This window comes from Notechis scutatus, chromosome 8, assembly GCF_049901735.1.
Source record: "Notechis scutatus isolate UNSWTSFEM ecotype Mainland chromosome 8, rNotScu1.2, whole genome shotgun sequence".
NCBI lineage: Eukaryota > Metazoa > Chordata > Lepidosauria > Squamata > Elapidae > Notechis > Notechis scutatus.
In genome coordinates, this window is record NC_142016.1 from 7,967,756 (window position 1) to 7,994,238 (window position 26,483).

Sequence of the window (26,483 nt, forward strand, 5' to 3'; positions counted from 1 at the left end):
GCTGGGTAATGGCACATTATGTAGCAATTTACTGAAACATCTGCCTTTCCCTTCTTCTTCTTCTTCTTCTGCTCTCGAGTGTGATTTATTTCCCAAGGCCATTTCATACCTGGAAATGCAAGCCTTTGAAATCTGTCAGCAAGCTGAAGAAACAGCTGCTTCTACAAACTCCTGAAATCAGCACATTTCAGCGGGGAAAACAGATTTGTTCTGTCTGGCTTCATGCTTGAATTGAAATGAATAAATTACTCCAGTTAATCCAAGCATATTTTTGTAACCCCACTGCAGTGGTAACATGTGGGTGTCTTTTGAAGAGATAAACCAGACCTGTGAAATTCTTCCCTAGAAACCTTCCCGTCAGCGGAGGGGCTTATATGGATTGAAACAAAGCAAGGAAAATCAGCAAAGAGACTTGAAAGAAGGGGTGGGATTCAAAAATCCCAGCAACCGATTCGCTGCCCAGTTGCTGTGTGGGAGTGGCCATGGTGGGTGTGGCCTACTAGAACTTCCTGGAGGGCCGTTTTTCGCTTTCCCAAGGGTCCGGAGGTTGACCTCGGGCCTCTGGGAGGGCAAAAACAGCCTCCCCCGGGCTCTGGAGGCCCTCTGGAAGCCGGAAACAGGCCCGTTCCGTGACTTCCAGTATTTCCGGAAGGCCCTTACCTGCATCGAAAATGGGCCGCGTGGAGACTTCTGGGAGGGGAGGGGTGTGGTGGGCAGGGCGGGGCCAGCCAGTTGGTTCAAATACCAGTTTGGCAAAACAGATGCAAATTTAACATCTGGTTCGCCCGACCTGGTCCGAACCAGTAGAATCCCACCCCTGCTTGAAGGTAACACTGTAGGCCAGAGGTCTCCAATCTTGGCAACTTTAAGACTTGTGGACTTCAACTCCCAGAGTTCCTCAGCCAGCTTTGAAACTCTGGGAGTTGGTCCACAAGTCTTAAAGTTGCCAAGGTTGGAGACCCCTGCTGTTGGCCATACCCCAAACTAGGGATTTTTCCACCAAGGATAATAATTTGCTCTGCTGTTTCAGTGAATTTGATTCTCAATGTCTATGGAGATTCTCAATCATCCAGGTCATGGTTGTCCCAAAGGTGCTTTTTTCCAAAAGGCAACCGTACCTTCTTGTTTTTTTTCTTCAAAATATTTCACTTCTCATCTCAGAAAGCTTCTTTAGTTCTGTAGAAGCATCTTGGATGAGAAGCGAAATTTTGGGGAAGGAAAAAAACCAAGAAATTTCAATTGCCTTCTAGAAAAAAAAAAGAATCTTTGGGATAGTTTGATTCTTATGTATACACTTCTTCCATTGGATTGCTTCTTGCATAGAGATGACACTAAATTTAAAGTAAACAGTTTGATATTGGGGTATTCCAATACAATGCTTCACTGTATCAATCAGTAGCTACTATCATTGCTCCTAAATTCATCCTAGGTTTAGAATATTAAAGGTTTTGCGTGTTCAAACAATGCAGCTTTTCCAAGTCAAGCTTTTATTTAACAATATCAGTCCCTTTACTTGCAACCCATGATAGTTTGTTTGGTTTTGTCTCCCCACCCCCCGGATTTCCTCATGTGGGCATCACACCGACCCATTGATCATCTCGGCATCCTATTCTCTGCTTTTCCTCCTCTCCAAAGGGGGTCTGGTAGAATTGATGTCCAGTGAAGAACAACAAACAGCACACGTCTGGACACAGTTACGAGTACAAGGTCAAGCTCACCCCAAGGCACTTTTCTCCTCATTCACCTCTTGGTCAACAACCTTAGTTACATTCACAAGCTCCCTTCCTCTTATCAGTATTGAGAAAAATGGTTTACTTGGTGTTTGATTTGGTTGGGTAATGGTGGCCTGTGTGTCTTATGCTAGATTATAATGATTCATTTTGGTTGCTTTGTAACCTGCGTTACAGGTAGTCCTTAACATACAACCACAATTAGGACCACAATCTCCATTGCTAAACAAGATGGTTGTTAAGGGAGGTGTGCCCAATTTTATAACCTTTTTTTGCCACATTTGGGAACTGAATTATGTGGTCATTAAGTGAAACTGGCTTCCCCTATTGACTTTGCTTGTTAGAAGTCAGCTGGAAAGGTCACAAATGGTGATCACGTGACCCTGGGATGCTGCAACTGTCATAAGTACCTGCCAGTTGTCAAGTGCCTGAACTTTGATCACGTGACTTTAGGGATGCTGCAGCAGTGCAAGGATCGGTTGTAAGTTGCTTTTTTCAGTGCTGTTGTAGGTTTGAATGGTCACTAAATGAACAGTTGTAAGTCTGTTCATTTACCTGCATTGACCATGGATGTTTTATTGATAACTAGCCTGTTTTGTTGTTTTAAGTTATACTGAGGATGGCTGAGTTTTATGTTAAGCTGCAGATGGTTCTGAAAACCGCTTATGAGTCTCTTTGAATTTGATAGCATACAAATCCCATAACTATATAATCTTTCCGGTTCAAATCCAAATGTTGGAGAGGAGTGACAGAAATCTTGACTATCTCATTTCATATCATTCATTTGCTGACTCAGCCGGTTTTGTCCCAGATGAATTAACCTTGCCCTCTGGACAAAAGAACTAAGGCTGGGTTGGATAAAGACAGTTGGCATGACCATTTCTTTCCCATTTTATCATCTTAAACATGATAATTTGGAGACAACGGTGGGAGGCCTCCAAGACTATGTCTGTCCCTCCCTTCCTGCCCTCTGGTCCCAGGCAGTTTCCGGACAAGCAGAGTCTAGTTTGGAAATCTGGGAGTGAACTTGTGCCAGTATAGCTGGAAGCTGTTGGGTTGGGCATGAACATCCCTTAGCAGGGGTGGGGGGACAACCCCTCTCTCTTTATGCCTCCCATAGACATCTTTGGCAATTTGAATCTCACTGGCTCAAAGTTGACTCAGCTTGCCATCCTTCCGAGGTGGGTAAACTGAGGACCCAGATTGTTGGGGGGCAAGAGGCTGACTCTGTAAACTGCTTAGAATGGGCTGCAAAGCACTATGAAGCGGTATATAAGTCTAAATGCTATGGCTATTATATGGTGTCCCATTTTTTACAGACAGCAGGTAAGAGAATCCCATCTTCTCGGCAGTTCTGTGTTTTGCCTCTGGTTCCATTTCTTGCAGACCCTTGCAAGCCTCTAGTCAAAATGTGACTTTTCTAGACAGCATTTTGGGTCAGCTGATAACCCACGGATGACTTTCCTTTCAGCTTGAGTAAGTGTCGTTACCACATTTAAGTTGTGTTTTTGATCAAGGTCTGTTTTGAAAATTCATTCCCATCTATTTTTGGTGGTGTCTTAGTCCTTCTCTTTGTGGGGGGTAGGATAACCACCGGGAACCTTCCTGACTGAGAGGAAACCTGGATTATTCACTTGAAATGTGCCAATAAACCAAACTGGAGGTTTGTTAGAAGGCATGCATACAACAACACAACCAAAGACCTGGCCCACTGTCCCAAACCCCAAACTGGTTCTCCTTTGCTAATACCAGTATTCCTCAACTTACAACAACAGTTAGGGTCAAAATTTCCAATGTTAAGTGAGTGTTAAGGTCTTGGGATTTAAGAGCCGACCAGCAGTGAAGCGCTACCAAATGTGGCTGATGCAATAAAAGGTTGAAGACCATTACAACATATTTTTACTTGAAGTCAAAAGAGTCATCAAACTATATGTAACAACAACAACTCCCAAAACAAAAAAGAAAACAGATTACCCATAACAATAAGGAAACTTCAATCCAAGAGATCACTCTGGCGGAAAAACAAATCTGGTCACGTTGCCAATTTGAAAAGCCGATACAAAAATTTATGCCACCAGATAAAGACTGAATGCACCAATTATCACATTAAACAAGAGGAAAACCTTCTATGCACCAATTCCACCCGCACTTTTTACAATTTTGTAAACAAGACACTAAAAGACTTAAAGTCCATCCCACCCCTGATAGGACCTAACAGTAAAGACTGCAACGATGACACCATTAAAGCCAACATCTTTAACACATTCTTCGGCTCAGTATTTGTAAACAGCAATGGATCATGCCCAATATTTCCTAGCCGAACCACAGACAACTACAATGATCTAATACATATTGATTTTACAGAAGACAATGTTGAAAAAGCACTACGCAATCTAAAACCATCTCTATCTATTGGACCGGATGGAATATGTGCCTGCTTCTTTAAAAAGTTATCTACTGCCATAGCATAATCTTTGAAAAATCTTTCAGGACCAGCTCCTTGCCTAACCTATGGTCACAAGCCACAGTCATTCCCATCTTCAAAAAGGGAGACCCCAGCCTAGTTGAAAATTACAGACCAATCTCCTTATGCTGCGTCACCTGTAAAGTCATGGAATCAATTATTAACCAATCCATTATCCTCCACTTAGAGAAAAATAACCTACTCTCCAATAAACAATTTGGTTTCAGGAAAAAACTATCCTGCAATCTGCAACTCTTACACTGCAAAAACATATGGACTACACAACTTGATCAGGGCAAAGCAATAGACGCAATCTACATAGACTTCTGTAAAGCCTTTGATTCAGTGGTACACGACAAACTACTCCTAAAACTAAAATCTTATGGTATCTCTGGACAACTGAATAACTGGATAGAAGCATTCCTGTCAAACAGACAACAAATGGTCAAAATTGGGAGTGTCTTATCAAATTCTGTACCTGTCAATAGTGGTGTCCCCCAAGGCAGTGTTCTAGGACCAACTCTCTTCATACTTTACATAAATGACCTCTGTGATCATATTAAGAGCAACTGTGTTCTTTTCGCTGATGATGTAAAGCTGTTCAATACCACAGACAATACTGCTACCCTTCAAAAAGACCTCGACTATGTATCAGAATGGTCAAACAAATGGCAACTTCAAATCTCAACAAATAAATGCTCTGTCTTACATATTGGCAAAAAAAATCAGAAAATAAAATACAAGCTGAATAGCCAAGATCTTGTTGATGATCCAAGCTCTGTAAAGGACCTTGGAATACTCATCTCTAATGACCTAAGTGCTAGAGCCCACTGTAACTACATAGCCAAAAGGGCATTAAGAGTTGTTAACCTAATCCTACGTAGCTTCTTCTCTGGTAATATCACACTACTAACTAGAGCATACAAAACATTTGCTAGACCAATACTCGAATACAGCTCATCAGTCTGGAACCCACATTACGTATCTGATATTAGCACAGTTGAGAAAGTCCAGAAATATTTCACAAGAAGAGTTCTCCACTCCTCTACTCGTTGCAGAATACCTTATGCCACCAGACTTGAAAGTCTAGACCTAGAAAACTTAGAACTACGCCGCCTCCAGTCCGATCTAAATATAGTATATAAAATCATACACTGCAATGTCCTACCTGCAAATGAATACTCCAGCTTCAATCATAACAATACAAGAACAAACAATAGATACAAACTCAAGGTTAACCGCACCAAACTTGACTGCAGAAAATACGACTTCAGCAACAGAGTGGTCAATGTTTGGAATACTCTACCTGACTCTGTGGTTTCTTCCCCAAACCCCCAAAACTTTAACCTTAGACTGTCTACTATTGACCTCACCCCTTTCCTAAGAGGTCTGTAGGGGGCGTGCATAAGCGCACCAATCGTGCCTACCGTCCCTGTCCTATGTTTCTTTCATTTTTCTTATATGTACCCATTTCATGTATTCATAACTATGTATTGACAAATCAAATAAATCAAATAAACAAACAAACAAACAAACAAATAAATAAATAGCATGGGTATTTCCCTTTAAAACTGGGGGTTAAATATCCCTATATATTGCAACCATTAGAGGGCATGGTTCCCTCTCCTTGTGACTGAGCACACACACACACACACACACACACACACACACTCCCTTCTAACCCTGCTGGAGCAGGTGATTGGACTAGAATAGATATCTCATTATCTTTCTCCTCCTTCCCTCCCTCCTTCTTTATTTCTTTTTCTTTCTGTCCCTTCCTTCCATCTCCCCCTCTTTCTTTGTCCCTTTTTCTTTCTTTCCCTTTTCTCTTTATTTTCTCTCTTTCTTTTCTCTCTCTCTTTCCCTCTCTCAGGCTCATCCCTTTGGATCAGGGGTCGCCAAACTTTTGGACCTCAGGGACCACCAAACTCATAATTTTAAATCCCGGAGACCACTAATATGAATTTTGACTGACGGTGGCTTTCTGGCGTTGGTAGGAGAGAGAGAGAGAGAGAGAGAGAGAGAGAGAGAGAGAGAGAGAGAGAGAGAGAGAGAGATCTGATCCAACGTCTCTCTCTCCCTCTCTCTCACACACACAGGCAGGGGTGGGATTTAGACCCCTGATCTAAAGCTGTCAAAACGCCAAAAACTGGTCAAGTAACTCTGGGGAGGCCAGTCATAAATTAGAACACTTGCTAAACAACTGGTCATTAAGTGAGGACCACTTGTATTTGGTTTGCCAGTCACCTGGCCATGCCCACCCAGTCACATGACCAGCAAGCCACGCCCACCCAGTCATGTGACCAGCAAACCACACCCTTATATTAGGCCACACCCACAGAAATTTGAATCCCACCCCTGGGTGGGGGGCACCAAGGATGAGTTTGTAGCACCAAGGGGGCGGTGGACTGAAAAAGTTTGGGTTTAGCGATATAAGGATTGCCTTGGTTTAGTAGTCCAATGTTTCTCAATTTTGGCAACTTTAAGAAGGGTGGACTTCATCTCCCAGAATTCTCCAGTAAGCAACAGTGTCTGGGAAATTTTGGGAGTTGAAGTCCATCCCTCTTTAAATTGCCAAGATTGAGAAAGATAGTAGCAGGCTATCAAAAACCAGTTATATTAGTTTGCAATTCATATTTTATGGCTTAATCTGATCCGTGATTGCAGCCAGTGGTGTCTTAATCAGCAAATCATGGCTTTATACGATGTGTAAATCAAAATAGAATGGGTATTTTTTAAATCTTGTTTTCTCTAATGATGGCTTAGTCAATAAGCTACAATTTGGTTCACATAACATACAAAGCTACAAGCCAAGTTTTTCAAATCACAAAGGTCAAATTCATGCAACTTTTAAAGTCCAACTTGAATAAATTGTATTATAGGTTAACGCTTTGTATGACTCCAATCATCGTACTTTGTAAACACAGCTTGCACTTTATTATATTGTCAAAAATACACTGTTATGATATTCAACTAATCAACCCAAACTTCCAACTCTTTGGCAGGGTTCCTGGAACACATTACATCCTAATTTGTTCTGGTCTTACTCTACAAACCCATATTTGCAAGACATAATTCAGGGGTTAGTATGCAATGCAAACCCAGACATCTAATTTAGTTAATAAATCATAATTAAACCCATCGCATCAATCCCTACAGTAGAAGAATGGATGGAAAAAGTGATGGAATTATCAGAGATGGCAAAATTAACTGTTTTAATCAGAGACAGGAATATATCCAGTATTGTTTCTACTTGGAAACCATTCCTGGACTTTGTACTCAAGACAGAAAAAAATATGAAATCTTGACTTTGGGTTTTGCTGATTAAATTAGCTCTTGTTATAGAAATGGATGGTACTTACTAAGTTGGTAAAAGTAAAAAGTTGAGGCTGTAATTTTTTTTTGTATTTTGGTGCATTGAAAAATCAGTTCATTTAGTGACCGTTCAACCGTTCAAAATTGCAGTTACCACCTTTCCAGCATCCCCTGGTCATGTGATCAAAATTCACATGCTTGGTTCATATTTATGACCGTTGCTGTATCCCAAGATCATGTGATTGATTCCTTTTTGTGACCTTGTGACAAGGAAAGTCAGTGGGTATGCCAGATTCATTTAACAGCTGGGTTACTAGCTTATCTCCTGCACTGATTCACTTATCGACTGTGGCAAGAAAGGTCGCAAAATGGGGCAAAATTCACTTAACAACCAGCTCACTTAACAACATACATTTTGGGCTCAATTGTGGTTGTAAGTTGAGGACTACTTGTAGTGGGAGTTAATGTTTCCTCTCCACCTTCCTCCTATCTCTTTTCTTTTCTTTTCTTTTCCCTTTCCCCAATTATCTATTTTTCTTTGTATTTTATATATGATAATCTTAATTTTTTTTAAAAAAAACATATAATCTTGACTATTAAGCACCTCTTAATCAACTTTAAAGAAGGCACACACATTTTCAAACGGAAGATTATGCCAGCCATTAAAATGGTTAGAACATTTTCAAAATCCGTAGTTTGGAAGACGTACAGTAGATAGAAAAGCAGTCCTAAAAATATCGCCCTCTCTTCCTCCTCCTCCTCCTCCTCCTCCTCCTCCTCCTGCTCTCGCCTTTCCTGCCAGTATGTGTGCTTGTGTGCTGATAACTGGCCAGCTTGTTATTTTAAGACCAAGAATTCTAATTAAATAACTGGTGCGCTGGAAGATGGAAAGAGATTCTTCAGCGCATCCATGGCAGGAAATGGCCCACTTCTGCTCCACCATTCAGATATTTTTTCACAAATGTAGGCAGAAGCATCTCTGGGCCCACCAGCCTACGTGGCTCCCCAAAACCGCTTTAACTTCTGCCAATGGATGGAGGTGGATTTTCTTGGGTGCCTTTATATCCATGGGATCCTCCCAGGCTACAATCCGAAGGTCTCGCTGGAGTTAAAGGCAGAGAAACAGGGGTGTGTGTGTGTGTGTGTGTGTGTGTAACTGGCAGGACTGTAAGGATGGAAAATGTGCCACGTGTTCTTACTTGGGGATCCGACATGGCTGTGAGCACTGACTGGATTAGCCATTCCCTGAGGAAATGTCCTCAACTTACGACCACGATTGAGCCCAACATTTCTGTTGCTAAGGGAAACACTTGGTTAAGTGAATTTTGCCCCATGTTACAACTTTTCTTGCCACAGTTGCTCAGTGAATCACTGCAGCTGTTAAGTTAGTAAGATGGTTGTTAAGCGAATCTGGCTTCCCCAGAAGGGGATCATGTGACCCATGGGACACTGTAGCCGTCATAAATATGAGTCGGTTGCCAAGCATCTGAATTTTATCATGTGACCATGGGGATACTGTAATGTTTGTAAGTATGAAAAACAGTCATAAGCCATTTTTTTCCACTGCCATTGTAACTTTGGACAGTCATGAAATGAACTGTTGTAAGTCGAGGACTACCTATAGTAGTCTCTCTCTCTCTCTCTCTCTCTCTCCCTCCCTCCTCCTCTCTCCTCCTTCCTCTCTCTCCCTCCTCCCCTCCTTCCCTCCCCTCTCTCCCTCCTTCCCTCCTCCTCCCCTCTCTCTCCCTCCCCTCTCTTTCCCTCCTCCCTCCCTCCTCCCTCCCTCCCTCTCTCCCCCTCCTCCCTCTCTCCCTCCCCTCTCCCTCCTTCTCCCTCCTCCCTCCCTCTCCCTCCCTCCTTCCCTCCCTCTCTCCCTCCCTCCTTCCCCTCCTCCTCCCCTCTCCCCTCTCCCCTCCCCTCTCTCCCCTCCCCTCTCCCTCCTTCCCCTCTCTCTTCCTCTCTCTCTCTCTCTCTCTCTCACACACACACACACACACAGACGCACACACTCTGCATCTCCTTCCTGCTCAGATGATTTTCAGGATCATCCGATGCCAGATTCCAAGAATTGGCAGCCCCACTGAAGCTCATTCCAGAACTGTAAGCATGAAAATAGATTTTGCTAAGTCCCCAATGTGGGTTGCTCAGAAGCTGATGTAAAAAGGAGGTGAAATCTTCTGAACCCGCAAGATGGGACAATGAATTCTATGGGGATTCATGAACCCCAGTTTCTAGCTTCTTTCCTCTCTGGCTACACTGTGCAAGGAATCTGTCTGCAGTTATGACAGTGCTGGGAAAAAGTAACATACGACCAAACCTCACACTTATGACCATCGCAACCTCCCAATGGTAACGTGATCAAAATTTGGTTGCTTGTCAACCAGCGTTGTGTCTACAATGGTTGCAGTGTCCTGGGGTCCTGCGATCACCATTTGCAGCCTTCCCAGCTGCCTTCTGGCAAACAAAGTCAACTGTGGGAACTGTGTGGTTCATTTAATGACTGCAGCAAAAAGGTTGCAAAATTGAGCATCGTCTTGTGATGCCTCTCTTAACTACCGCGCTGCTTAATGCTGAATTTTCCAGTATAGGTAGTTCTTGACTTATGACCGCTAAGGAGCCCAAGATTGATGTTGCTAAATGGGACATTTGTGAAGTGAGTTTTCCCCCATTTTGCAACTCGTCTTGCCACCGTTGTTAAGCGAATGGCTGCAGCTGTTAAATTAGTAACACCGTTAAGTGAATCTGGCTTCCACACTGACTTTGCTTGAGAAGAAGGTCGCCAAAGGGAATCACTTGATTCCTAGACACTGCAAGCGTCATAAAGTTGTCAAGCATCTGACCGTAAATCACAGGACCCTGGGAATGCTACAATGGCCCTAAGTGTGAAAAATGGTCACAAGTCCCTTTTTCCAGTGCCGTTGTAACTTTGAAGGTCGCTACATGAACTGTTGTAAGTCGAGGACTACTGTGTTTATTGCGATCGTAAGTGGAGAAACGAACTGTTGTGAAAATCTTACAGGGCCTAAATTGTTATGCCAACAAAGTACAGTCGTGGCACACATACCAGATCTGGAGGCCCTTTGTCCAACTCAATTCTAAATGTTGTATATATATTTTTTTGCCACCAAAAAGTCACCAGGTCTTATTTTCAGGGGAAGTCATCCACTGACTAGCCTCACTTGTGCCCATCGCCCCAGCCTCCTTTTCACTGTCAGAGGCGAACTTCTTCTTCTGCGGCCAGCAAGGGTTTCCTGAAGGCCTCTGCAACCAATAACAGAGCTCTGGATCGATCCAGAGCTTTGTTATCAGCTCCAGAGGCCTTCAGGAAAGCCATGCCTTGCCAGCTGAAGAAGAAATGAGACAGCAAGGCAGGTGTCAGGGTGTGCGAGGCCTGGCTACAACTGTCCAAAGGTGAGTAGTAGGGCAGCTCCACCCTTCTATCCCCCCACCTTAGCTTAATTTTTACCCGTGTACTCTGGAGTGGGTGGATTCCTAATTAGAGCTTTTATTGGGCTCACTGGTAAAAATCAAGCTAGAACTTACTTCAGGGTAGGTTTTATTTTGGGGGAAACAGGATACATCTCTCCTGCATCTCTGTCATGCCCTAATTTTGAAGGGGCTGAGAATCTTGGCCACCAAAATTATCCAGACGAACAGCTTTACGATGCCTCTTCCTGGCCCCACATTATCTCCCAACTAATATGGTTTGTTGAATTGAAGTTAATGTAATACGAACTCTCATTATCATGCCCATTTAATGCCAGGCATGAGCAATCTCCGTCAAAAATTTATAGTTTGTTTTTTTCTGCTATTTAATAGTCTGGGTTTTCTGCTGTTCAGTATCAAAATTGCCAACAGAAATTTTTTTGAAAAGCCAAGATTTCCCTTCCAAGTAACAGGGAAAGATATGAGGATCCCAGCCCTGATCACTTTGGTGATAATCCCACCCACCCATCTTGGATCACCACTCCTCCCAATGATTTCTCCCCCCTCCCCCAACAGTAAAACCTATTCACTCAAATTTATATCCATCCCTGCCTTAGGGTAAGGAAGCCAGTCCCTTGTGGTTCTTCAGCCCAGACTGGTTAAAATTAAAGCCATCAGACTTAATGACACCGAGTATTAATAACCACAAGAAGAATCATAACCAAGGTTTAAGGATCAGAAGTTTGGTTTGAGTCATTCATTGCAATAAATCAAAATGTACCAATAAAGGAGCGTATTTGGAGCTTAGGGTCGAAATGAGGGATCCTTGGCGCTCTCTCAACTTGCTTATTTTCTTGCAGACGTTTCATTATCAAACTAGGTAACATCATCAGTACTAGTAAAAAGTGCAATTTGCTGTCCAACCGAAACGTGATTTGCTTAATGTGATTTGCTTTTAGTTTATAGGAAAGCTATGGCAAATCTAGACAGCATACTAAAAAGCAGAGACATCACTCTGTCAACAAAAGTGTGTATAGTCAAGGCTATGGTTTTCCCAGTTGCAATGTAGGGCTGTGAAAGTTGGACCATAAGGAAGGCCGAGCGCCAAAGAATGGAGGCCTTTGAACTCTGGTGCTGGAGAAGACTCCTGCGAGTCCCTTGGACTGCAAGGCGATCAAACCGGTCAGTCCTAGAGGAGATCAACCCTGACTGCTTCAGGCCAGATCCTGAAGATGAAACTCAAAGACTTTGGCCACCTAATGAGAAGGAAGGACTCACTGGAGAAGAGCCTAAGGCTGGGAAAGATTCAGGGTATGCTGTCCAGTCAGTATATAGTTAATGGGAAGTGGGATAGTTAGTTAGGAATTGGGAGCTGTCCCCTTAAGGGAATGCATCATGGTAAGTGTAGTTAAGGTATCCTGGGAAATGTAGTCCACATCTGTAATCCTGATTGGTCACTGAATTGACCCTTGCTGGGTTGGGGGAGGTTTCTCCACTCTTGCCTGGAACCCAGCAACATGCTGCTGCCTCAACCCCTTGCTCCTCCTTTTTGGGGATGAAAGATTACCCTCCTTTTACACCAGAAAGTCAGCTATGCAAAGAGTTGGACGTTGAGATGAATCTCAATGTAACTGTAAGTTATATTGAGGATGCCTGATGAACCAATAAAAAGACTTTGTATGGATGCTTTGTGGAGTTATCTATCTGCCTTTATACATTCAGCCAGCAATTACAGAGGCCAGAATAGAGGGCAAAAGAAGAAGGGGACAGCAGAGAATGAGGTGGATGGATGGAGTCCCTGAGAGCCGTCGGCATGAGCTTAAATGGACTCCAGAAGATGGTAGAGGACAGGAAAGCCTGGAGGAACGTTGTCCATTGGGGTCACGATGGATCGGACACAACTTCACAACCAACAAGAACAAGTTTAGTATACAGTATGAATCCACCCATGTAACCATGTCAGTAGAGACAATCAATCTGGTCTAGTAGTTTAAGGCAGGGGTCTCCAACCTTGGCCACTTTAAGACTGGTGGACTTCAACTCCCAGAATTCCTCAGCCAGCAAGCTGGCTGAGGAATTCTGGGAGTTGAAGTCCACCAGTCTTAAAGTGGCCAAGGTTGGAGACCCCTGGTTTAAGGCAGCAGGCTAGAAACCCAGAGACTGTGAGTTCTAGTCCTGCCTTAGGCATGGAAGCTGGCTGGGTGACTTTGGCTGGACACTCTCTTAGCCCAACTCACCTCAAAAGGTTGTTGTTGTGACGGGTTTTAGGAGAGGAAGCAGCATTAAGCATGTTTGCTGCCTTAAGTTCCTTATAAAGGTGCGACAACAGAATAAAAGTCGGAAGGGACCTTGGAGGTCTTCTAGTCCAACCCCTGTTGAAGCAGGAGCCCCTATGCCATTACAGATAAATGGTTGTCCAGTCTCCTCTTAAAAATCTCCAACTTATGGAGCACCCACAACTTATGGAGGCAAGCCCATTCCACTGATTAGTTCTAGGTAAAATTCCAATCAATAAAGTAAATATATAAATAATATCTTAGTCCTGATTTCACATGTTGGTTTACTGACTCGTTTGCCACTGGTCTGCACAGCGTCCTAAGTCATAAATCCTTACAAACTGTAACGGCGGGACTCAGAATACATGTTTAACCACAAGCAAGCTGCTGTTAAACCTGCGGAACGATGTGCCAGCCACCATAGCTGCTTTCCACAGCCTGTTGCTTTTCTTGCAAGGCTTCAGTGCAATGCAAATGAAGGATCTGTCTGTCTGTCTGTCTGTCTGTCTGTCTGTCTGTCTGTCTGTCTGTCTGTCTGTCTGTCTTCCCTGGGCCACTGTTGCAAAGAGAATAGCCCAGCATAGTCAAGCCATCCTAGACATTCACCAAAGACCTTATCGTAGTTACCTTAGACACCAACCAGGGAAAGCCATTCATTTCTGCATTCACACATGCCACGTAAACCCTGGTTGTAAGGAATCTTAATTTTGTGACATTGCGCCAGACCATGGACTGTTTTGAGTTGACACCATGTTCTTCACTCCTCCACAACCCACCCACCCCAAAGCCAAGCCAACTGAATGCATACAACACACACACAGAGAGAGAGAGAGAGATTTCTCCACAGCGCCACCCCCTCCCCGCCAATCCCCAGGGGCTGATCCCTGCAGCTTTTGCCCCGGTCCTTCGGCCTTCGCACCCTCGCCTTCCTCTTCCCCCACCTTCTGCAGCCACTGGGTGTTGTTCTCCATGACGGTCTCCAGCTGTTGCAGTCGCTGGACGGGCCACTGGGCTTCGGCCAAGGGCGGCGCATCCCTCTGGAGCGAGTTGGACACTTGGAACGGGGCGGCAGCAGGAGCAGCCGCCGGGCCGTCGCAGCCTCCCAGCTCGGGCAGCAGGAACGTGTAGGTGCAGGATCCGTGTTGCAGGCGATGCTGAGAGCGCTCCGGGGCCCCCTTGCCCAGCACCCCCGGCTGCATCCCTGACCAGGCGGGCAGCAAGAGATACGCCAGGACCTTCCACATTCCTGACTTTTTCCTCGGCGGGACCTGCCAGGCAACAACTCCAACGGGTTTGCAGCGGGCTCGGATCTGCCTGAGAGAAGTCCGGACGCCCCGCGATCTCTGCCTCCCCGCCTCCTGTGGGCAACGGGAGGATGGAGCGCGGGGGGGGGGCGCTTTGGAGCCCTCCCACCCTCTCCGGCTTCCGCCTCTTCCCGCCCCCCTCCGTCCTTTGCCCCCCTGCTGGCTTTTGGAAGCCCGCCCGGGTGGCTTGGCTGGCCGAGTCGATGTAGACCCGCTTCGCAGAAGATCGTTGGAGTGCCGGAACACGCGCTCCCAAGTCAATAGCCCCCGGGACCTTTCCGCCTTGCTCCAGCGAGCGGGTGCCTGGCAGGCTGGATCGGTCAGGGATCGCTGGGAAGTCAGGATGTGGCTGCGCGGGAATTTTCCGGAATTTGGGGTGAAAAGGAAACTTGAGAACTCTCCTCTCTTAGCAATGCACTTTTATCTATCTATCTATCTATCTATCTATCTATCTATCTATCTATCTATCTATCTATCTATCTATCTATATCTATCTATCTATCTATCTATCTATCTATCTATCTATCTATCTATCTATTTATCTATCTATCTATCATCTATCTATCTATCTATCTATCTATCTATCTATCATCTATCTATCTATCTATCTATTATCTATCTATCTATCTATCTATCTATCTATCTATCTATCTATCTATCTATCTATCTATCTATTTATCTATCTATTTATTTATCTATCTATTTATTTATTTGATTAGTCAATTGCTTACAAGATAATAGGTATTATAAACATAGTTATGAATACATGGGTATATATAAGAAAAATAAAAGAAACAATAGGACAGGGACGGTAGGCACATTGGTGCGGTTATGCACGGCCCTTACAGACCTCTTAGGAAAGGGGTGAGGTCAATAGTAGACAGTTTAAGGTTAAAGTTTTTGGGATTGGGGGAAGAAACCTCAGAGTCAGGTAGAGGATTCCAGACATTGACCGCTCTGTTGCTGAAGTCGTATTTCCTGCAATCAAGTTTGGTGCGGTTAACCACTTAGACTTCTATACTGCTTCACAGTGCTTTTACAGCCCTCTCTAAATGGTTTTCAGAATCAGCCTGTTGCCCCCCCAACAATATTCCTTAATAGTTGAGCACCCATACTCATGGTCTCAATGTAGAAAGTCTTACCCCGAATGTCATCTCCCTTAAAGTCAATTGGACTACCCAATTCAACGTCTATGATGGTTGCTCAGCCGTCAGCAGCATCTAGGACACCTGGAGTTCAGAAGGACTGGACCTGTTTGAACACTTGGATGGGAAGCTTACTCACCTGGAAATCCCATTCCTTATAGGCTAGGAAAGTAAAGAAACTTTCCAGAAAAAAGGATACGACAAACCCATGCACAGTTGCCAAAAAACCCTATGTGGGCCTGTCATGTAGGATTTGAGTTTGACTGGAGGAATTTAAACAAGCTTTTGCTACATCTTAAAAACTAGTGCAATTGATGGTCCAGTCTCTCAGAAGCTCTTAAAACCCACACCTGAAATACTAAGGACAACAAGTGCCATTTCATCACTATCCTTCTCTCAACCGCTGTAGGATTTGGAAGAAAAAAGAGATTGCTTGTACCTTCCAACCACACTTTTATTTCATGATGTAGATATTTGTTTAAGCATAGGCCCCAAATCCCAGTAGCTCCTACGGAACTGCAGAGCTGCCAATCCCCCCCTTTCTTCTTAAAAGACCTGTGGAAGCAGCTTGAGTTATACACGATGAATGATGAACCCAAAATCTCTGTTGGTAAGCAAGATAGTTGTTGAGTTTTGCTCCATTTTGCAACCTTTCTTGACATAGTAGTTAAATGAATCCCTGCAATTGTAAAGTTAGTAGCAGGGTTGTTAAGTGAATCTGACTTCGCTTATCAAAAGGTTGCAAAACCTTTGACCCCAGGACACTGCAATTATCATAAATATCAGCCAGTTGCTAACTGTCTGAATTTTGATCCCATGCCTGTGGGGATGTTGCAATGGACATAAATGTGAAAAATAAGTCACAAAATATTTTTTTCAGTACTGCTGTAACTTCAAATGGTCACTAAACGAATGGTTGTAAGTTGAGGATTACCTATACAAGAGCCATGGCGGCACAGTGGTTAGAATGCAGTACTGCAGGCTACTTCTGTTGTTGATTGCTGGATGTCAGCAGTTGGGCAGTTCGAGTCTCACCAGCTCCAGGTGGACTCAGCCTTCCATCCTTCCGAGGTTGGTAAAATGAGGACCCAAATTTGTTGGGGGGCAAAAGGCTGACTCTGTAAACCACTTAGAGAGAGCTGTAAAGCACTGTGAAGTGGTATATAAGTCTACGTGCTGTTGCTATTTCTCCCCTTCTTCTTTCCTTGGTCCTGGTGGTACAGTAGTTAAGAAGCAGTGTTGCAGGCAAACTCTGCCCATAGCCAGCAGTTTGATCCTCACTGGCTTAAGGTTGACTCAGCCTTCCATCCTTCTGAGGTGGGTAAAATGAGGAGCCAGACTGTTGGGGGCAAAAGGCTGACTCTGCAAACCACTTACAGAGGGCTGTAAAGCACTGTAAAGCGGTATATAAGTTTAATTGCTACTGCTAGTGCTATACTTGAGTTTCAATCAGCCCCCATAGCACCAACTAAAAAATTGAATCAGCTCTCAAAACTAGCCACTGTGTTATGGGAACACAACCCATGGGTCTGGTTGAAATCTGGTTTCAAACTGGTTCAGAGTTACTTTGTAGCAGTGATGTTATTTTACACAGTGTATAGGAGGTCTGCAACTTACAACCATTCATTTAGTGACCATTTGACATTGCAATGTCATTTTAAAAAGTAACTTATGACTAGTCCCCACACTTATGACTGTTGCAGCATCCCCATAGTCATGTAATCAAACTTTGGCACATGGCAACTGGCATGTATTTTCGATGGTTGCTGCATTCATGTGATCACCAGCCATCTTCTGACAAGCGCAGTCAATGAAGGAAGCCAGATTTGCTTAATGACCAGGTGGTGCACTTAACAACTGCAGTGATTCACTTAACAACCATGGTAACAAAGATAATAAAATGGGAGCGACTTCCTTAAGGACTGCCTTGCTTAGCAACAGAAATTCTGGTCCCAGTTCTGGTCGTAAGTGAAAACTAGCTGTGTTCCTCAGCTTCTGGCTTGTCCCCCTGATCAGGTTGAGCAAGTCATGAATCTGCCTAGAGCGGCGTTTCTCATCTTTGGTGACATTGGCTGGCTGAGGAATTCTGGGAGTTGAAGTCCACCCATCTGGAAGTTGCCAAGGTTGAGAAAAAACTGGCCTGGGAAAATGAAATCCAGGCCTTTTCATTCTGGAAATTGTGATTCAAAACCACATTTCAGGTTTCTGGGTTTTCAGTTGCCATCGCCCACACACCTCTTAGTCATCAGGACTAGAAACTGGATATTTTGCAGAAAATGGCAGACTTCTATTTCTCTCTATTTAAGTGTCTGTGGAGGTTCTCAATCATCCAGGTCATGGTTGTCTCAAAGATGCTTCTCAAAAGACAACTGGATTTTCTTGTTTTTTTTTCCCTTGAAAATGTTTCACTTCTCATCCTAGAAGCTTCTTCGGTTCCAACTGACTGATGGAATGAAAGGATTTATATACTTTGCAGTCATTTGGACCTTCAGAATTCTAACACCCAGACAACTGCAAAGAATATAAGTCCTTCTTTTACCTGTCAGTTAGAACTGAAGGAGCTTCTTGGATGAAAAGTGAAATGTTTTCAAGGAAAAAACCCCAAGAAAGTCCAGTTGCCCTTGGAAAAGCTTCTTTGGGGACCCTGTATTTAAGCTTAAGCTTAAACACGTCAGTTCCATTTCACCCTCGACCCCCACAAAGTGGTAAAAAAGTGAGAGGAAAGAAGAAATTCTATTTCAGATCTTTATGTGTTCAGCTTCATCATTGGAATGGGATTCTAAGCATATTCGATGTCTTTCGCTCACTGATCCTGCTGTGAAAATATATTTGAAACTGTGAAATGTTTTCATGGGTGTGCCTTTGAAGTGCGGGATGAGTTGTATAAAACACTTCCCCAGTAAATGTCATACTTTCTGCAGAATAATTCAACAGCACTTCCATATTAACCTTCTGGCTGAATAAATGACCACACCATGCTATATAGGTAGTCCTCAACTTACCACCATTTTGTTTAGTGAGTGTTTGAAGTTCACAACTGAAAAAAGTGATTTATGTCCATTTTTCACATAACTATTGCAGCATCCCCAGAGTCATGCGATCAAAAGTTGAATATCCAAGCAACTGGCATGTATTTATGATGGTTGTAGTGTCCCTCGGTTTTTTGTGACCTTCTGACAAATAAAGTCAACGGAGAAGCCAGATTCACTTAATAACCATGTTGCTAAAAATTAACTGCAGTGATTCCCTTAACAACTGTCTGACTTAGTAATGGAAATTCTGGGCTCAATTGTGGTCATAAGTTGAGGGCTACCTGTAATGTTATTTGGTTTGGGTTCGGTTCATGACGTATCTGTAAATCCTACCATTCTGGTTTGTAAATCAGGCTTATGATTTATGTTTGGTCTTTGGGTGGCTAACCGTTAATAAAATGTCATATATTCCAATTCAATTTAATTGCTGTCATAGACCAGTATAGATAATAAACAAAATAAAACTTAAGACAGAATTAAAATACATTTGTAAAATAGTTTACCATCTATTATGTGAGGTCCAGCATATAGCCTCTATTACATTATAATGAAAAAAAATTATATTATGATAACATCTAAAGTTACAACAAAGTAACAGTATCTAAAACTATTAGTGTCAACAAATTTAAACGAATTATAGTTATAAAGAATGCACTGGGGGAGATTAAATGCCAAATAAAATAAACCTCTCTCCCAAACAATTAAGATATAAAACCTATACTAACCATGCATCTAATAAATGAACAACATCCCATGGGTTCCTGCTAATCTTGTAACCCTACGCCCGGAAACAGAGTGTTGTCTGAATGCATTCAGTTATGGCTTTTTCATCAAACCATAGTTCAGGGCAAAGGGTGAAGCCAGCCATTCTGTACTTATGACACTTCTTAAGACACTCTGCATGAAAACAAGCCTGTATAAATATCTTGAACTGAAAGACTTTCCATTTGAAATTAGATTTCTAAATTGCATTCTTTTGAGTACAATCTGTTTACTTAGAAAAACGTTTTAGAAGCAAAGCCAAAAACACTCTTCTTTCCTGTGAAGGTCAATCTGAACTTATGAATTCCAGTAAATATTTATGGCTCCAACCCATGGAATTTCATACAGATTGGCCTTCCCGTCCTTCCTTGTTACTTCTTTCTTTACTCAAGAAAACTGCAGGCTTTTTGGCCTGGGGAAGTGACATCTGATTTAATCCTATCTGGTTTATTTTTGTAATCTTAATTATGGGGAAAGAAAAGACCCAGGTTCAACCCACTCAGGAACAAGAGTTAAAAAAAACCAAGATGGTACCCATGAGTGGATGACCAAAGCCCTACCATATGTTACTAGACACATAAAAAGGGCGGGGCTTTCCATTGAGCAGCCAAAGACATCATCTTGACTTCTTCTATTTCCATCCATGGATACTCCTGAATTCCACCTTCAATCATGGACATTTACTGGTGACTTGGAGCCAATGATTGTCTCTAGAAGAGATGCTCTGAATCCAGCTTTAAGTTTTTGGAAGAACCATCAAGTATTAATTCAATGCGTAAGTTGAATTCAAATGAGTAAAATATATACTAGCCACTCCCAACCTGGTGCCCTTAGATGTCTTCAGTGAGCTTCCAACAGTGTTGCTGTTCCACATCCCCAAAGGTCACAGTTTACTTTCCCAATAATAGTTGCATTTTCCAACTCCCAAATGTTGGATAAGAGATAAAGAGCCAAATTCCTGAAATTATTCCTGGAAGAGGTGGCTCAGGTCAAGAAACAGACACTGCAAGGTTTCAAATACTAGTACTTTATTATTGTTATCCAAGATTAACATACTGTAATCATTAAATCCTGTCCAGTTTTCTCTTGTTCCATCTAATATTAAACAGTATCAAGATAGCATTGTTATGAGTTTCTTTATCATGCCAGATTTGATCTTTGGATTATTAGTTCTCAACTTATAACCATTCACATTGCTCATTGCCGGTCCTCACACTTACAACTTTTGCAACTTCCCCACTGATCAGAATTTGGTTGCTTGGCTCTGGCATTAATTTATGATGGATGCAATGTCCTGGGGTCATGTGATTACTTTTTGGGACCTTCCCAGGCGTCTTCTGACAAGCGAAGTCAATGGGGGTAGTTGGATTTGCTTAACAACCATATGATTCACTTAACAGCTGCAGTTATTTGCTTAACAACCATGGCAAAAAAGGTTATAAAATCAAGTGCAAATTCTTTAACACCACCTTGGTTAGCAAAGGAAATTCTGATCCCAGTTGTGGTCATAAGCCAAGATCACCTGTAATTGCCTCTCCAACTCTTTCAATGATTTCTTTCTTCCTTGGCCTCTTAATGGCTCTTTCATATTTTCCCCAAGGACATCTCCAAAGTCTTTTATAAATTTCAGGGTACCTCTGTCAACTGTCCATCTTTCACCAGGACTTCTTGGTGAGACCCAGGTTCTAGTCCCCACTCAACCCTGGAGTCATTGGGTGATTGGTGTTGAAGTTGATGGTTATACAATCTGGTTAATAATGGGGGGTCTGTAGGTGAGGGGGCAAATGCAAGATATGACCATAAGATCTTAGTCACCATCTTGATATTTTTTTTTGGACCCTCCTCCTGTTGATGTCCTTGGAGTCATTTTTCAAGAAGGAGAGAAGAATTTGCTGCTTTCTGGAGCTTTGTGGTTCTTGGCGCAGGTGAGATCATTCCATACAATTCATCTTTTTCTTTTGTAGTTTTGACTTTGGAAAGCCTGCCCTTGCCACTCTTCATCTCAAGCCAAAATCTGGGAAACGCCGAAGGCATCAAGTAGACAAAAAACCTTGTTGACTTGGGTGGATTCTAAAAAAGGAGAGGGGGTGGAATGGAAATTTTAATTTTAAATCAAGCAACAGGCAAGGTCTACCTTTTGACAAGGGCCAAACCGCAAGGCCAAGCAGTGTGGGAAATCTATGCTTTGTATCTGGATCTGTTCAGACCTGGGGACTTCCAGTGATGTGATGTATGTGAGGTGTGCGGAACTAAAGGATGGTTGGAACATGTAGCATTATTATAGCTTTAATTGTTTTTTTATTATTATCCTCTGTTTAAATGTACAATTCTTGAAGACTGCGGGATATGTCTCCATAGTTTTCTTGGCAAGATTTCAGAAATGATTTGACATTATCTGCTTCTTGGGACTGAGAGAGAGAAAGCGACTGGTCCAAGGTCACTCAGCCGGCTTTGTGCCCTAAGACAAGATTAGAAATTAGGGTTTCCTGATTTCTGGCCTGATGCCTTTTCCACGACACCAAATTAGCTCTTTAGTATTAATTACACAACAGTATTAATTATAGAACAGGAGTATTGTAAGTGTGTCATGCCAGTGCCTTGCAAAATGTTAGTTATTCTTCACAAGTAGATGCAAAAGGACCGATTCTGTTCAAACCATCCGCTATGACATGTCAATGTTTTATTGAATGGATCAGCGTCATGGCATATACTGTACCTCTGAGAGTTGGTTCTCAGTGACCTACAGATACAGGCTATCCCATTTTTTCCAAAGAAGCAGGCATCCCACAGAGGAGGAGAAGCAGCAGAAGAAGAAAGAGAAGAAGAAGAGGAAGAGGAAGAAGGAGGAGGAGAAGGAGAATTCAAGAATGGTGTGTGTGTGTGTGTGTGTGTGTGTGTATCTGAAAGTAAAATATAGGTCACAATTCTTCTTCCGTTCCTTTGACTTTTCCCTGGATAAATCATACAAATCTGAGAAAAAACAGTGCTGCTCTTTGGACTGACTTTTTGCTGCTTGAGAAATCTGACCTCAAATCCTTAAGAGGCACTTCCATACTTCCCTTGCAAAGCTCTTTAACAACTCGCAAGTAAATATAGAAGCCGCCTGGAGAAATCTCACTAAGATTTCATGTGAGAATCCATGTGAGATCTGACAAGATTTTGTGGATTACAAAATGTGCTGCAATCAAGCTACTAGAGGAGAAGATGGAACCTGAAATCAGAAGGTTTTGTCATATCCTAGCCATATGTGTTGCCTGTATGCAGGATGCAACTACTTCTATGGATTAGAAACCAGAGATTGAAGCCATATTTTATGGTAATTTACAGATTAACAGAGTTAGAAGGGACCTTGTAGATCATCTAGTCCAACCCCCTGCCCAAGCAGGAGACCTTACACCATTTCTGACAAATGACAGTCCAGTCTCTTCTTGAAAGCTTCCAGTGATGAAACTCCCACCACTTCTGAAGGAAAGCTATTCCATTTGTTGATTGTTCTCACTGTCAGAAAATTTCTCCTTAGTTTAAACTCTGGTAGTTAAAAAAAAATTTAAACCCCCCCCACACACACAACTAATCTAAGATAGAAATAACCTACATTTGGGTGACATATTTCATCACTGCTAAACAAGAGAGACTATTTGCAAGCTGATACTACAGATAATTCTCAAGTTACAACTGTTTGCTTTGTGACCATTCAAAGTTAAGACCGACCCCAACGAAAGGGAACTTACAATCTGGATTGAAAGTTTTGGTGGTCAAGTCCCCTCTCTGCAGTGACTAAACTTCAGGCACTTGGCAACTTGGCTGCCTTTCTGGTTTCGGGCAAAACTGTGCCCACAGTGACTCACTAATTTACTTAAAGACCACAATGTTCACTTAACACCATGAAAAAGTCATAAAAACGCTTTCACAACATACGATCATAACGGGCAGGTTCCATTATGGTTGTATCTTGAGGTCTACCTGCATTATTGTGAGGAGAAATTGCTAGAGTCTGGTTTGAGTTTAGAAGTAAACATAGTTGAGTTCTAGTTCGTACTTTAATATGAAAGTACTAGGATATTCCAGAGATGTGAGCTAAAATAGGGCCTTCAAAAAACATCTCAGACATCAATCCTCAGTATTTTTGTCCTGCTGCCAACACCACTACATGGACATGTCCACGAACTCACCAAGATTTGAATTCAACTCAAGGGCAGCCTATTTTTTATTCTTACATTTTTGTGGCTGTTGAGGTGGTCAGCAACTGTCCAGTTACTGGATTGGAAGAACATTCAAATGAACCCCAAAAGCACTGCTTGGTTTGTTTTCAATATTTTCCTCTGACTTTTCAAAATTGCCTCCCACAGTGGCTTGTATAAAGCAAACCATGCAACGTTGCAGTTTTTTTTCACTTTAAAAACAACAGTAAAACTATCTCACAAATCAGGCTGACAGTTATAGAAAACCATTTAAAAATCAACAATAAGCCAGCCTTTCAAATCAGAAAATTGGCTCAACGTTCAAAATAATAACTCAGCTACAAGTAATTGGAATTCAAACTGATGAGGAAAATCTTATCCAACTTTCCATTGAGTGTAACTTTTATACGTGTTGTGCTGCAGATGACCTTAAAGCAATCGGTTTTAGATATGAAAACAGCACGAAATAGAAATAGGACTCAGTTTGGCTTGAGTGAGAAACATAACCAGTGTGGTACCTCTACAGTTGAGGATCTGAGGGAGCTTGTGTTCAAATGCTATCTTTGTTCTTATCATTATGTGTGACACACAATTAAAAAAAAAGTATAGAACTTCATTACACTATCACAGCAGCCTGATTGACTTTCTTTTTATCATACAGCTAGTCCTTGAGTTATGATTGTTATTGAGGCTGTCAATTATAACAAGGGTCACACATGACTGGACCCAATTTTTCAATCTTTTTCACGGTGGTTGTTAAACAAATTCCATACTAGTTAAGCAAACCCATAGTTTGTGAGGGGTGGTTTTGCTGGAAAACAGAATTAAAAACTGGTTTCCAGCAACACTGACGTCAATCGCAGTCATGTGAAATGGGGCCTTGCAAATGGTCATAAATAAGGGTCGATTGAAAAGTGCCTTAGATCACCTTGGGAGAGGGGACATTGGAACTTCAAAACTGTCTCTCTCTAAAGATTAACATTGGGACATGTATTTTGTTGATTAGATCAGTGGCCCCCAACCTTTTTTGTACCACGGCCCAGTACCGGCATCACAAAATGATCCATGGACTGGTACCGGCATCAGCACGCACGACCAAGGCAAGGCGAGCTGAGCAACCGGCCAGCCAGCCGTCCCCTGCTTCTCCCCGCCACCTTCAACTCCTCCTTTGTACCTTCTCACGGTCGATGGGCTTTTCGGGCTCTTTCTTAATCTCCTCCTGAGTAACGGGAGACTCCACCGCCATCGGGATGGCTCTTCCTTCGAAGCTGCCCCCCGCCTCTTCAACGAAACTAAGGCGCGAGGATTCCTTCAGCACCCAAACACCGCTTTCCATCCAACCAATGACCGACAAGCTCACTCGGAAGCACTTTCTCAAGCGTTGTCGAAACAAGATGGCGGCGCCCAAGCAAAGTAGGCGGCCCGGTACAAAATGATCCACGGACCGGTACCGGTCCGGGGCCCGGTGGTTGGGGACCCTTGGATTAGATGATTAAATGTTTACCATGATGAGAATGCTTAGTATTGGTGACTCATATCCCTATTTAGGAAGAAAGACGTTCTTGTAAAAGAGATAAGCTAAGAAATGAAGTCCCAAAGATGCTTTTTCAAAAGGTAACTGGATTTTGTTTTTCCTTGAAGGTGTTATGCTTCTCAGCCAAGAAGCTTCTTCAAGTTCAATTCTCCAGTTCAGAACTGAAGGGGCTTCTTGGATAAGAAATAAAATGTCTTCAAGGGAAAACAAAGACCAGTTGCCCTTTGAAAAAGCACGACCTGGATGGCTGAGAATGTTGGTAAAGGTAAAGGTTCCCCTCGCATATTTGTTGTTTCCAGCTCTCGGGGCGGTGCTCATCTCCGCTACAAAACCAAAGAGCCAGTGCTGTCCGAAGACGTCTCTGTGGTCATGTGGCTGGCATGACTAAATGCCAAAGGCTCATGGAACACTGTTACCTTCTCACCAAAGTGGTCCCTATTTTTCCACTTGCATTTTTACATGCTTTCGAACTGCTAGGTTGGCAGAAGGTGGGACAAGGAACGGGAGCTCACTCCGTTAGGATTTGAACCGCTGAACTTTCTGATTGACAAGCTCAGCATCTTAGCCTACTAAAAGATAAACTTTCGCTATGATTACCTTGCAATGACGAGGGAGTTTGCATGTCCCAATATCTCTATAGGTTCCACTGTTGAGATGATGGATCACTGAAGGAAATAAAATCCCCCCCCCTCAATATAAATGGCAAACAAACCTAATGAGATTTTGCAACCAGGTCTCTGTCAAGATGATACCTGAAGATGAGGGAGGATGGTATGCCATGTGCTGGTGAAGAAGTGCAGAGGGAAAACACAAGTAGGGCTGGTGTTTGTGAAGTGCTCAAAAGTGAAAGGGACATCCTAAAACCAGAAGGAAAGTTTGATCTTGCAAGATATGTATCCTTGGCACCTGAAATCTTTGAACCGTGAACATTGGCCAAATTGGGTAATAGAACAGAAATGTGAAGACTGAAATCAGATTGTCTAGAAATCAGCAAACTGAAATAGGAAGGAATGGATCACTTCAGGGGTTTTTATGGCAGATGAGAAAATTATAAAAGAAATGGGGAAGCCTTTGTTATTAACACAAGTAAGTGCTTGTATTTAAAATTCCAAAATCATGGAATGATCTTGATTCCAATCCAAGGAAAGCCAGTCAAGAATAGAATGATTCAAGTCTACATAGATTCAGAGAAAGTGAAAGATGAACTGTTCTGTGGAGACCGGCTGCAACATATTGGAGAGAAGACAGATTAGAACAAGAGCCATCATACTAATTATAGGAGACTGGAATATAGAAGTTGAACATAAAATAACA

At 42.7% G+C, this 26,483-nt stretch overlaps 1 protein-coding gene across 1 annotated transcript in view; it reads right to left on the minus strand.

Annotated features, from left to right (window-relative positions):
- The window catches only part of LOC113420656 (angiopoietin-2-like), a 39,276-nt gene extending 24,686 nt beyond the window's left edge, over positions 1 to 14,590 (minus strand). Inside the window, exon 1 of the mRNA XM_087970559.1 lies at positions 14,153 to 14,590. Coding sequence (XP_087826685.1) covers positions 14,153 to 14,455 — 303 coding nt within the window. The 5' untranslated portion in view covers positions 14,456 to 14,590. The remainder of the gene's footprint in view (positions 1 to 14,152) is intronic.
- Positions 14,591 to 26,483: the final 11,893 nt, after the last annotated feature.